Source organism: Periplaneta americana, chromosome 16 (genome assembly GCF_040183065.1).
Source record: "Periplaneta americana isolate PAMFEO1 chromosome 16, P.americana_PAMFEO1_priV1, whole genome shotgun sequence".
Taxonomy (NCBI): domain Eukaryota; kingdom Metazoa; phylum Arthropoda; class Insecta; order Blattodea; family Blattidae; genus Periplaneta; species Periplaneta americana.
In genome coordinates, this window is record NC_091132.1 from 171,785,562 (window position 1) to 171,799,689 (window position 14,128).

General features: G+C 36.9%; 1 protein-coding gene across 4 annotated transcripts in view; it reads right to left on the reverse strand.

Moving 5' to 3' along the window:
• LOC138691911 (zinc finger protein 235-like) overlaps positions 1-14,128 on the reverse strand; it is a 95,777-nt gene that overhangs the window by 17,264 nt on the left and 64,385 nt on the right. For 3 of the 4 annotated variants that reach the window (XM_069814524.1, XM_069814526.1, XM_069814525.1), the window contains one exon: positions 461-549. In XM_069814524.1, the coding sequence (XP_069670625.1) occupies positions 461-549 (89 nt within the window). Of the gene's footprint in view, positions 1-460; positions 550-4,313; positions 4,386-14,128 lie in introns of those variants that run through there. The other variant, XM_069814527.1, reaches the window with a different exon arrangement.

The following is a 14,128-nucleotide window of genomic DNA, read 5'->3' on the forward strand; positions in this document are numbered from 1 at the left end:
AGCTACCAGACGAGGAATCTTATTTGCCACACCGTTGAACATTATCATGTCGTAGCTCCTATGATAATAAATCAAACGTACTGTAATTCAGCAAATAATCGAGCGGAAAATAACGTCTTCGTGTGCTTTCTGCGAACGCCAACGAAAGAGCCAAAATGGCGCGCGATTATATTAAGTATTTATCGAGCCTTAAGAAATGAATAACGTCTTCATCAGCGAATCACAAGACGCACACTTTTAAATGTAGCTGACCTGCAACGTGATTGGCTGCCGGAAATTAGAGCGACGGGACTAGAGTAGTTTGAGAGATGCTATGTTCTCAAGATATATTGCATACTTACATGAGTGGCGAAATTGAGATTACTGGTACGTGAAGTTAATTATTAGGAAAATTTGTGGTAATGTAGGTTTTTTCCTTCACACAGTAATACATAACGAACTACATAATAGTTAGGCTTACGTGGAATGAAGGATCCGTTTGTCCGTCATCACAGTCTTGTGCAGCCAAAGGGTCGATCTCGGGCTCCTGCTTAATGATGTCCATTATAACTGAAAAATGTGACAGAAAATTACACAAGGGCACAGCAATTTTATCTTAAAAAAAAAAAAAAAAAAAAAAAAAAAAAAAAAAAAAAAAAAAGCAAATGCTTATACTAAATTTTTACGTGTAAATACTGAATGCTGTATTATCTATAAGGTTAGCTATTGAGTATCAGTTTTAAGTTGGATTCTCTAGAAGGGCAAATGATTTTAATAAAATTATAAATCAATACAGAACGATTCAAACAAAGAGAACGGCATATGCGTTGAAGATTTCCCAGTGTTTGATGTGAAATAACTCTTCTCGGGTTCTCAGCCTGGTGAGTTGGATAGTTCCTTCCAAGCTTTCATGACCAAAAAAGCCAACTTCTTCAGGGAATGAAATGTCGTGGGACCATGCCTCGCCAATATGCAAACTCAGTAGGGCTTCCTGCTGCAGGCCAATCAGGAGCTAGTTCCTAGTACCGACCACCTACAGCGTTCTGGTTGGTCGACGCACTTTTAGGAGATATATGAGTGATATGAGGCAGAGATATGGGACAAGGTTTTTTTTTTTAATATTAGTAAAATTGTATCAGCTTCTTTTGTTACTGGCTAAGTGGAAGAGAAGGCTTCATGGCCTTAAGTTCGCAAGAATAAATAAATAAATAAATTATTATTATTTTTATTATTATTATTATTATTACTTACTTACAAATGGCTTTTAAGGAACCCGAAGGTTCATTGCCGCCCTCACATAAGCCCGCCAGCGGTCCCTATCCTGTGCAAGATTAATCCAGTCTCTATCATCATACCCCACCTCTCTCAAATCCATTTTAATATTATCCTTCCATCTACGTCTCGGCCTCCCTAAAGGTCTTTTTCCCTCCAGTCTCCCAACTAACACTATATATGCATTTCTGAATTCGCCCATACGTGCTACATGCCCTGCCCATCTCAAACGTCTGGATTTAATGTTCCTAATTATGTCAGGTGAACAATACAATGCATGCAGTTCTGTGTTGTGTAACTTTCTCCATTCTCCTGTACCTTCATCCCTTTTAGCCCCAAATACTTTCCTAAGAACCTTATTCTCAAAAACCCTCAATCTCTGTTCCTCCCTCAAAGTGAGAGTCCAAGTTTCACAGTCATACAGAACAACTGGTAATATAACTGTTTTATAAATTCTAACTTTCAGATTTTTTGTCAGCAGACTTGATGACAAAAGCTTCTCAACCGAATAATAACAGGCATTTCCTATATTTATTCTGCGTTTAATTTCCTCCCAAGTGTCATTTATATTTATTACTGTTGCTCCAAGATATTTGAATTTTTCCACCTCTTTGAAGGATAAATCTCCAACTTTTATAGTTCCATTTCGTACAATATTCTGATCACGAGATTTAATCATATACTTTGTCTTTTCGGGATTTACTTCCAACTCTATCGCTTTACTTGCTTCAAGTAGAATTTCCGTGTTTTCCCTAATCGTTTGAGGATTTTCTCCCAACATATTCACGTCATCCGCATAGACAAGCCGCTGATGTAACCCGTTCAATTCCAAACCCTCTCTGTTATCCTGAAGTTTCCTAATGGCATATTCTTGAGCGAAGTTAAAAAGTAAAGGTGATAGTGCATCTCCTTGCTTTAGCCCGCAGTGAATTGGAAAAGCATCAGATAGAAACTAGCCTATACGGACTCTGGTGTTAGTTTCACTAAGACACATTTTAATTAATCGAACTAGTTTCTTGGGAATACCAAATTCAATAAGAATATTGTATAAAACTTCTCTCTTAAGAGTCATACGCCTTTTTGAAATCTATGAATAACTGATGTACTGTACCCTTATACTCCCATTTTTTCTCCAATAACTGTCGAATACAAATACCTTATCAATAATCGATCTATTACGCGTGATACCGCACTGATGATCCGCAATAATTTCATCTACATATGGAGTTAATCTTCTCAAAAGAATATTGGACAAAATTTTGTACGACGTCAACAAAAGTGATATTCCTCGAAAGTTACTACAGTTAGTCTTGTCCCCCTTCTTAAAGATAGGTACGACTATTGACTCCTTCCATTGTTCTGGTACAATTTCAATTTCTCAAATTGCAAGTACAAGTTTATAAATTTCGCTAGATAATACGCTTCCACCTTCTTGTATTAATTCTGCTGGAATTTGATCGATACATGGAGACATAATTTTTCAGATTTTCTATCGCAATTTCGACTTCAGAAAGTGTGGGTTCCGGTATAAATGGCTCAGCAGTTTGTATTTCAATTTCGTCCAAAGTTAAAGTTATGGTTCCACTATGGCGATCATCACCGAGTGAACAATGTCACTCTAATAGCTCTCCATGTAAATAGGCCTAAATGCAGCTGGTTTCTTTACAACTTTCTACGCGTTCATCACTCTGGATTGACTTGGCTTCAAATTGACAGTGAAAATAAACAAATGATGATATCACAAATAAGGCTGCTAAACATCGTGTAATTAGCAATTTCTCACAAATAAATTATGCCATTTTAATTAATATTTTCCCAAACATCCTGCCCTGTACAATATCAGTTCAAACAATATGCAGATATCCATAAAAAGGAAAAGTTATGGAAAGAAATTGGCGAAATTGTAGGCAAGATTGATAAAGTATCTGTATTTCAAAACAGGCTAATTCCAATACATTATAGAAGGAATAATTGAATATTATCCATTTTTAAAGACAGTGTTCATAAAAAAATGAATTTTGTGTTGTTAGATCAGGATCATATATATATAGAGTGTCAAGGAAATATCTTCTCTGAAATTCCCACCTTCAATATCGACGATTAATGTACCCAATCACTTGAGATTATTTTAAAATCCTAATGGAGTGAGTTTTAGAATCAGTTTTAAGTTTAATACCTTGGACAAGAGCTTGAATATTGTAACCGCTATAATTTAGAACGGACTGTGTAATCAAGTTTGACACAGATAGCTCGTCCAGAAAATAATTTAAATATAATGTACGGCTCCGATTAAAGTGGTATAAGTACAACAATGTATCTCTCTGATACCATTTAGCTGTTCCTTCTTCACTATAAAAATAAACCTTAAACTTGTCTGCAGCGCTAATGATTCAGCAGAATTATTGCCTCCAAACTTAGTTAATGCTATCTAATTTTCTGAAGGCATAATATTTCTAACAGGAAAGAAGACTATGGTCGCTGAAAAGGTAACAGTTCAACTTACGTTATTCGCTCGGCGATGATCGCCATAGCGGAACGAAATTTTAATTTTTTAAGCATGTACAAGATATGAAATCTCTAGGAGACCAATTAGTACTCTACGATAATTTTATCGAAAAATCGATAGGCCTAATTTTGAAGAGTTTCCACGACTATTTAAAAAAAGTGTACAAAAACTTAAATTAATGAAATACCAGGAGAATTTTCTCGGTCAACGGAGCATATGATAGAATTCAAACTTAAATAGGTAAATTACCATAAATGTAAAGAATTGCCATAATTATTGTCTATAAGAAAACACTCAATACACAATTATCATTTTGCAACGAAATCAAGCAGTTATTGCAAAATAAATTACAAATTCTCCCTCCTTGTTTTGAGCTAACGTTCATTGTCAAGACTGCTACATAAATACGCAGAAAATTACATTAATTCAAAAACGTTATTTTTGTATTTTATCGCTATTGTCATCACGGGTAACATAATTATCACATTATTCTGTAGAGAACAATCTAACAATGGTCCCTATACATACTTCTGAAGAATAATAAAATTATTTATACCTGTTTTCAACACTTTGCAGCAAATAATACGGTCATCAATTTAGCAACAGTAACAATGAAACTTATTTGCCTGCGCGATAGATATGTAGTGCGATCGAACATGCCGTGACTATATTACCACAAATTACGTTACAGGCAAGAATAATTTAGTCATACAGAATAGCTGTACGTAACGATCCAAACAGTAGGTTCTTTTTCTCTTCTCTCCTTCCTTCCACCTGAAGACGAAGGGAGAACCACCCTTCGAAACGTTGTGTCTTAATTTTTGATTGCGACAACTAGCAATTGAAAAAGTCCAAACCCCTCACCTAAACATCAAGAATAATTTCGAAAACTTAGCTGCTTCATGGTAGTATATGAAGCAGTGATATGCTATTTTCTGTGACGTCTCTACTAGCAGATCGGACCAGAGACATTTTCTTGTAAAGTCTACGCCCTATATATGCGATGACAGTCCTGGTTCGATAACTGTAATTCGTGAATTCGATGCTCAATCTCTACAATCGAGGAACAAAAAATTAATTTTACTGTGTGTCTAGGGCAACTACTGTCTAAATGAAATTAGCAAACTGACTAGCTAGACTAAAGCCTCCCAAGGATTTATCATATAGCGCAATAAAATATTATAGAATTAAGATAACGTGCAAACATATTCATATGAAGACATCCAACATTTACTAGACAAACAATGGAAATATGAAACATACCATAACCAGCAATCTTAAATTAAGCAGTTGCTAATTTTTGCCTTATTAACTCATTACATAGCATGACAATCTTGGAAATTGGTGACAATTAATCGGAATCACAGCAAATACATACAGCAGACATTGAAGTTTAGGAAACATATTATGCATATACTGTATGTAGGCCTACGCCATTTCAAAAAATACCCATCGGACTACTACTGTCAAGAGTGCTTGGGATTGCAAATGTTGTTGCAAGTGAATGCCGTCACATTCCAGACACATAACTGAAATTCCTACATTGTGCGTGTATAGGTATAAAAATATTACTCAGATTAGCAGTTGTAAAATATGTCCTCGTATAGTGGCAAACTGCGCATGTCTGATTGAGCACTAATGACGTGAAGGAATATTTCATTCAAAGCTTGGATGTTCTTCCGTTTCTGAAACAGCATGGTGTTCTTTTACAACGATTCCTTTGTATGCACTTTCTGTATTCCTTATTGGAGGCATGTTAACCTGAATTTACTAATAATAAGTTTCTCATGATATTGTTTCTCCTATATGCCAAGTCTGTACGTTTTTACAACATGCCCACTCAGCAAGTTTCCTTGACCCCATTCCCATCTCCTTAACCTGAATTTACTAATTATAAGTATCTCAAGACATAGTTTCTCCAATATGCCAAATCAGTACGTTTTTCCAACATGCCCACTCTGCAAGTTTCCTTGCCCCCATTCCTATCACCTTAACCTGAATTTACTAATAATAAGTATCCCATGATATTGTTTCTCCTATATGCCAAGTCTGTACGTTTTTCCAACATGCCCACTCAGCAAGTTTCCTTGCCCCCATTCCTATGTCCTTAACCTGAATTTACTAAAAATAAGTATCCCATGATATTGTTTCTCCTATATGCCAAGTCTGTACGTTTTTCCAACATGCCCACTCAGCAAGTTTCCTTGCCCCCATTCCTATCTCCTTAACCTGAATTTACTAATAATAAGATTCTCATGACATAGTTTCTCCTATATGCCAAGTCAGTACGTTTTTCCAACATGCCCACTCAGCAAGTTTCCTTGCCCCCATTCCTGTCTCCTTAACCTGAATTTACTGATAATAAGTATCCCATTATATTGTTTCTCCTATATGCCAAGTCTGTATGTTTTTCCAACATGCCCACTCTGCAAGTTTCCATGCCCCCATTCCTATCTCCTTATCCTGAATTTACTAATAATAAGTTTCTCATGATACAGTTTCTCCTATATGCAAAGTTAGTACATTCTCCTAACATGCCCACTCAGCAAGATTCCTTGCCCCCATTCCTATCTCCGTAACCTGAATTTACTAATAACAAATTTCTCATGATATAGTTTCTCCTATATGCCAAGTCAATACGTTTTTCCAATATGCCCACTCAGCAAGTTTCCTTGCCCCCATTCCTATCTCCTTAACCTGAATTTACTGATAATAAGTATCCCATTATATTGTTTCTCCTATATGCCAAGTCTGTATGTTTTTCCAACATGCCCACTCAGCAAGTTTCCATGCCCCCATTCCTATCTCCTTATCCTGAATTTACTAATAATAAGTTTCTCATGATACAGTTTCTCCTATATGCAAAGTTAGTACATTCTCCCAACATGCCCACTCAGCAAGATTCCTTGCCCCCATTCCTATCTCCGTAACCTGAATTTACTAATAACAAATTTCTCATGATATAGTTTCTCCTATATGCCAAGTCAGTACGTTTTTCCAACATGCCCACTCAGCAAGTTTCCTTGCCCCCATTCCTATCTCCTTAACCTGAATTTACTGATAATAAGTATCCCATTATATTGTTTCTCCTATATGCCAAGTCTGTATGTTTTTCCAACATGCCCACTCAGCAAGTTTCCAAGCCCCCATTCCTATCTCCTTATCATGAATTTACTAATAATAAGTTTCTCATGATACAGTTTCTCCTATATGCAAAGTTAGTACATTCTCCCAACATGCCCACTCAGCAAGTTTTCTTGCCCCCATCCCTATCTCCTTAACCTGAATTTATTAATAAGTTTCTCATGATATAGTTTCTCCTATTTGCCAAGTCAGTACGTTTTCCAACATGCCCAATCAGCAAATTTTCCTTGCCCCTATCCCTATCTCCTTAACCTGAATTTACTAATAATAAGTTTCTCATGATACAGTTTCTCCTATATGCCAAGTCAGTACATTTTTCCAACATGCCCACTCTACAAGTTTCCTTGCCCCCATTCCTATCTCCTTAACCTGAATTTACTAATAACAAGTTTCTCATGATATTGTTTCTTCTATATACCATGTCAGTACGTTTTTTCAACATGCCCACTCAGCAAGTTTCCTTGCCCCCATTCCTATCTCCTTAACCTGAATTTACTAATAACAAGTTTCTCATGATATTGTTTCTCCTATATGCCAAGTCAGTACGTTTTTCCAACATGCCCACTCAGCAAGTTTCCTTGCCCCCATTCCTATCTTCTTAACCTGAATTTACTAATAATAAGTTTCTCATGACATTGTTTCTCCTATATGCCAAGTCAGTACGTTTTTCCAACATGCCCACTCAGCAAGTTTCCTTGCCCCCATTCCTATCTCCTTAACCTCAATTGACTAATAATAAGTATCCCATGATATTGTTTCTCCTATATGCCAAGTCTGTACGTTTTTCCAACATGCCCACTCTGTAAGTTTCCTTGCCCCCATTCCTATCTCCTTAACCTGAATTTACTGATAATAAGTATCCCATTATATTGCTTCTCCTATATGCCAAGTCTGTATGTTTTTCCAACATGCCCACTCAGCAAGTTTCCTTGCCCCATTCCTATCTCCTTATCCTGAATTTACTAATAAAAAGTTTCTCATGATACAGTTTCTCCTATATGCCAAGTCAGTACATTTTTCCAACACCCCCACTCAGCAAGTTTCCTTGCCCCCATTCCTATCTCCTTAACCTGAATTTACTAATAATAAGTTTCTCATGATATTGTTTCTTCTATATGCCAAGTCTGTATGTTTTTCCAAAATGCCCACTCCGAAAGTTTCCTTTCCCCCATACCTATCTCCTTAACCTGAATTTACTAATAATAAGTTTATCATCATATAGTTTCTCCTATTTGCCAAGTCAGTACGTTTTTCCAGCATGCCCACTCAGCAAGTTTCCTTGCCCCCATTCCTATCTCCTTAACCTGAATTTACTAATAATAAGTTTCTCATGATATAGTTACTCCTATATGCCAAGTCAGTACGTTTTTCCAACATGCCCACTCAGCAAGTTTCCTTGCCCCCATTCCTATCTCCTTATCCTGAATTTACTAATAATAAGTTTCTCATGATATAGTTTCTCCTATATGCCAAGTCAGTACGTTTTTCCAAAATGCCCACTCAGCAAGTTTCCTTGCCCCCATCCCTATCTCCTTAACCTGAATTTACTAATAAGTTTCTCATGATATAGTTTCTCCTATTTGCCAAGTCAGTACGTTTTCCAACATGCCCACTCAGCAAGTTTCCTTGCCCCCATCCCTATCTCCTTAACCTGAATTTACTAAAAATAAGTTTCTCATGATATTGTTTCTCCTATATGGCAAGTCAGTACGTTTTCCCAACATGCCCACTCAGCAAGTTTCCTTGCCCCCATTCCTATCTCCTTAATCTGAATTTACTAATAATAAGTTTCTCATGATATAGTTTCTCCTATATGCCAAGTCAGTACGTTTTTCCAACATGCCCACTCAGCAAGTTTCCTTGCCCCCATTCCTATCTCCTTAACCTGAATTTACTAATAATAAGTTTCTAATGATATAGTTGCTCCTATATGCCAAGTCAGTACGTTTTTCCAACATGCCCACTCAGCAAGTTTCCTTGCCCCCATTCCTATCTCCTTAACCTGAATTTACTAATAATAAGTTTCTCATGATATAGTTTCTCCTATATGCCAAGTCAGTACTTTTCCAACATGCCCACTCAGCAAGTTTCCTTCCCCCCATCCCTATCTCCTTAATCTGAATTTACTAGTAATAAGTTTCTCAAGAAATTGTTTGTCCTATATGCCAAGCCAGTACGTTTTCCCAATATGCCCACACAGCAAGTTTCCTTGCCCCCATCCCTATCTCCTTAACCTGAATTTACTAATAATAAGTTTCTCATGATATTGTTTCTCCAATATGCCAAGTCAGTAAGTTTTCCCAACATGCCCACTCAGGAAGTTTCCTTGCCCCCATTCCTATCTCCTTAACCTGTAGCGGTCGTCGACGTCGTCGGCTGCCAGCTCCGAAATATGGAAAGTATCTCGAGGATGCACGTCGATGTTAATAATTAATTACGTACACTGATTAATTTGGGCGCCAGCCTCCTCGAGATTACTTCGGTAGAGGATGAGGTTCCCAGGTCAGCTGCAAAACGGTCGGGACATGGGGTTTGGGAGACGTGCTCGTAGGTTGAAATGATGTAGGCGCACACCAGAAGTTGTTGGTAAGAACTATGAAAACGTTTATTATTATTATTAAGTGTTCGTTTCAGATTAGCAGAAATGCGCGTCCAAGTGTATAATATCTCGCTCTCACTTCCCGCAAGTTGGTATACTAATTTCTGAGTTCACGTAATTATATCTTTTGTACTATAAAACACCAGTAATATACCGGACAGTTGATAACGTGATGAGAGGAAAGAATTCAGACTTATAATAATAATGCAACACACGACTTCTTACTACACTCACTAAAAAAATTCTAAGTCCGTAAATTGTTATACTTCCGAGTTAGGTTTTCCGAGAATATGTGGAGTTCGACCTCTCCGAACACTGTCTATCTGCCTTCTGTCTATCTGCCAAATCTATCCTCTACTTTCAACCACCAAACATAGAATTTCACCCTCCTATCTATATATCACGTGTCTCTATTAAGAATCCTGATTGGCCATGATTACACTTACGTCACTTAAGACGCGTTCTTCAAAAATTGTTCGTTAACTAGAACATCTCCTACTTCCGGCGTCCTATTCTCTGACATATACCAGATCATCTCTTTTGGAACCTGGCTTGGCGTCATCTTACTGACCACCCGCAGGCAAAGTCCATACATTCCCTCATCAGTCAACTCCACGCCTGGACACATGTTTCCTGTCCCCCTAGCTTGGGTTCGGTCTTCCTGTCCACCTGTTACTTCCGTCTCAGATTTTGAAACTAACTTACACGTCCGCGCATCCTATCAATATAAGAATATTAACACGAAATACTAATCTAATGAAAATCTCCTTATCCTATACGAGGAACCGTCTCAAATGCCCTCTCATAACAAAGAATATTCCCAAGGGAATATTTGTTGTTATGAGACGCCCCAAAATAATACCTTCGCTACTAGTCTCCGGTGTCCCCTAATTAGTCACACTTGGATACACCTTTTGCTATGCTTATAAACAATGTACAAATTTACACTTACAATTATTACATATTTACAACTATTCACATGTATGAATCTATATACACACCTCACGCCTGCTTACATCTCACACGCCAGTTTAACTGACTTCTACCTGACATATATACAGCATCCAATCGTAACATTCAGGGCACATCCGAATACAATGGCGCTCTCTCTCACTCACATTCATGATCGGTTTCTTGATACATACTTATACTTATAACATAGAAATAAGAATTATGAACTACAATAAAAAAAAATACGCTAAATAATACATAATACATTTTAAAATACCAATTGACCCTTTATATCATACCTCATACATTAGCTTCAGCCTTGAAGACACATTTACGTCCATAAAACCGAAATAATAACCATTAACCAGAATCAAAATTATACTAAGAGGTACATAATACTTTTAAAATACCAATTGGCCCTATTTATCCTATCTCATACACTAGCTGCAACCTTGAATACACATCTCGAATAACGTCCCCTCAATATAGAGGACAACTTTATGTCTCGAACTAAAAATGATGGTCTGGCACTTAATATTGATTCTAAAAAAAATTGATACATATTCAAATCGAATCATTCAACCTCTACAAATGAATGAACATAAATGAAGTTAATTAAAAAAAAAGTATTCTATCATTATTATTAATCATTATTAATTCTTATTAATATCATCTTTAAATTATTGCCACAGGGAATACTACTTATCGCATGATCTTATAAGAAAACACACAAAAAACAACTAATTCTGAAGGTGGCAAAAAGAAAACAAAAGTAATAAAATTTTCACAAGGAAACATTTTCAGTACTGAAATTAGTTCTTGGTTCTAGTTGCTTATACCGCTCAAATACTACATGCACAAAACAAACACATTCTTATTTTTCTTATAATTAAAATCATATTATTTTCAACTTTACACAAATTCTCGTTTATTAACCTGGTACGTCGCCTGGATGTCTATCATAAATCGGATCGTCATTCTCCGAATGGGATCGTCTGCGGCCTTTCTCATATGTCATTGTGCCATTCTTAAATTGACAGTTTACACGTGGAGACACACTTCTCCTCACATTAAATCTACCAGCATGCTTCCACTTAACTTTTTCTCCTCCTGCAGAAAAATGAGGCCTCCAATAGCCCTTCCTATATTCACTTCTTTGATCGTTGCAGTACCGCTTCCTATTGTTAGAAAATCGGTTCACAAAATACCGCGTGTCATTATTGTAGGGTTGTAAACCATGACCGCCAGCACCGTGTGGCCGATCCCTGCTCCAACCGTCATTATGGTCATTGCTTTTGTGCCCTCTGTGGGGTGGGAAGGCTTCTTCTGCCCTCCGCCCCATGTTTGTGATAGTTTTCGCATTCTCTTTCTCGCTCCCAAACTCATAAAACTTTTCGATTACTCTATTTACTTGCTCCTTGAATGCTCTATAACTTTCTAACACCTGGCTCTCTAGCCTGATACTATTCTCGGTTAACCTATACTCCAATTCATTACTATTCTCATCGAGATTATCGTCCAATCCATTAATATCCATAGTTATTTTACTTTCCAGCTCATTATTATTTTCGGCTACTTTAATATTCAATTCCTCAGTATTCTCATTAATATCCTCAGCTAATTTACTCTCCACTTCATTACTATTTCCTGCTTTCTTATTATTCACTCCATTAATATTCTCAGCTAACTTATCTTTCAGTTCAGTACTATTTTCATCTAGTTTCTCTTTCAACTCATTAATATTCACAGCTAATTTAATTTCCACTTTATTACTATTCTCGGCTACCTTATTATTCAATTCACTAATATCCTCAATTAATTTACTTTCCACTTCATTACTATTCTCGGCTATCTTATTATCCAATTCACTAGTATCCTCAATTAATTTACTTTCCACTTCATCACTATTCTCGGCTATCTTATTATCCAATTCACTAATATCCACAATTAATTTACTTTCCACTTCATTACTATTCTCAGCTATCTTATTATCCAATTCACTAATATCCTCAATTAATTTACTTTCCACTTCATTACTATTCTCGGCTATCTTATTATTCAATTCACTAATATCCTCAATTAATTTACTTTCCACTTCATTACTATTCTCGGCTATCTTATTATTCAATTCACTAATATCCTCAATTAATTTACTTTCCACTTCATTACTATTCTCGGCTATCTTATTATTCAATTCACTAATATCCTCAATCAATTTACTTTCCACTTCATTACTATTCTCGGCTATCTTATTATTCAATTCACTAGTATCCTCAATTAATTTACTTTCCACCTCATTACTATTCTCGGCTACCTTATTATTCAATTCACTAATATCCTCAATCAATTTACTTTCCACTTCATTACTATTCTCGGCTACCTTATTATTCAATTCACTAATATCCTCAATTAATTTACTTTCCACTTCATTACTATCCTCGTCTACCTTATTATTCAATTCACTAATATCCTCAATTAATTTAATTTCCACTTTATTACTATTCTCGGCTACCTTATTATTCAATCCATTAGTATTCTCAATTAATTTACTTTCCACTTCATTACTATTCTCGGCTATCTTATTATTCAATTCACTACAATTCCAGACCAGCATAGATTCCAATTTCCTATAATTCTCGGCTACTTCATTTCTCAAATTAACGAACTGGCTCTCTAGCCTGCTACTATTCTCAGCCATCTCACTCTTCAAATTATTACTAGTTTCTATCATTTCGTTCCTCATCTGATTCATCTGCTCCAATATCCGCTCTAACACATTATTCGACATGACATTGTCCGAACCTCGCGAACTTTCTTTATCTTGGCTAGTACTCGTCCCTGCTGTAGTCTCCATTTTTTTTTTACTTCTAGTCTGGCTCCTTAGCAACATGTAATATATAATATATCTTCAACAATTCCCCTTAAACTCAAAAACAAAATAAACCCTACCAAAATGAATTACACACATGTACATATATATGGATACAACAATTGAAATGAAACCCTTTATGCTTACGTATCGACGTCTTCTAGGTTACGCCTGGGTGATCGTCTCCCCCACCGTCCATCATTGTTCTCAGCTGTTTGGGGTCTGCATGGTGTTGTGGCTGTCGGTCGTTGACACTGCATGATACTGCAAGCTGCTCTACTAACACTGCGTCGGCTGTCGGCTCTCGCGTCGATCCCCACTGCGATCATTGTTGCCATCAGCCGCATTAACCCTGCATCGGCTGTCGGCTCTCGCGTCGATCCCCGCCGTGGTCATTGTTGCCATCTCGAGCCCGACGTTGGGACGCCAAAATATGTAACAGTCGTCGTCGCCCTCGGCTGCCAGCTCAGTCGTATATTGAAGTATCTCGAGGATGCACGTCGATGTTAATAATTAATTACGTACACTGATTAATTTGGGCGCCAGCCTCCTCGAGATTACTTCGGTAGAGGATGAGGTTCCCAGGTCAGCTGCAAAACGGTCGGGACATGGGGTTTGGGAGACGTGCTCGTAGGTTGAAATGATGTAGGCGCACACCAGAAGTTGTTGGTAAGAACTATGAAAACGTTTATTATTATTATTAAGTGTTCGTTTCAGATTAGCAGAAATGCGCGTCCAAGTGTATAATATCTCGCTCTCACTTCCCGCAAGTTGGTATACTAATTTCTGAGTTCACGTAATTATATCT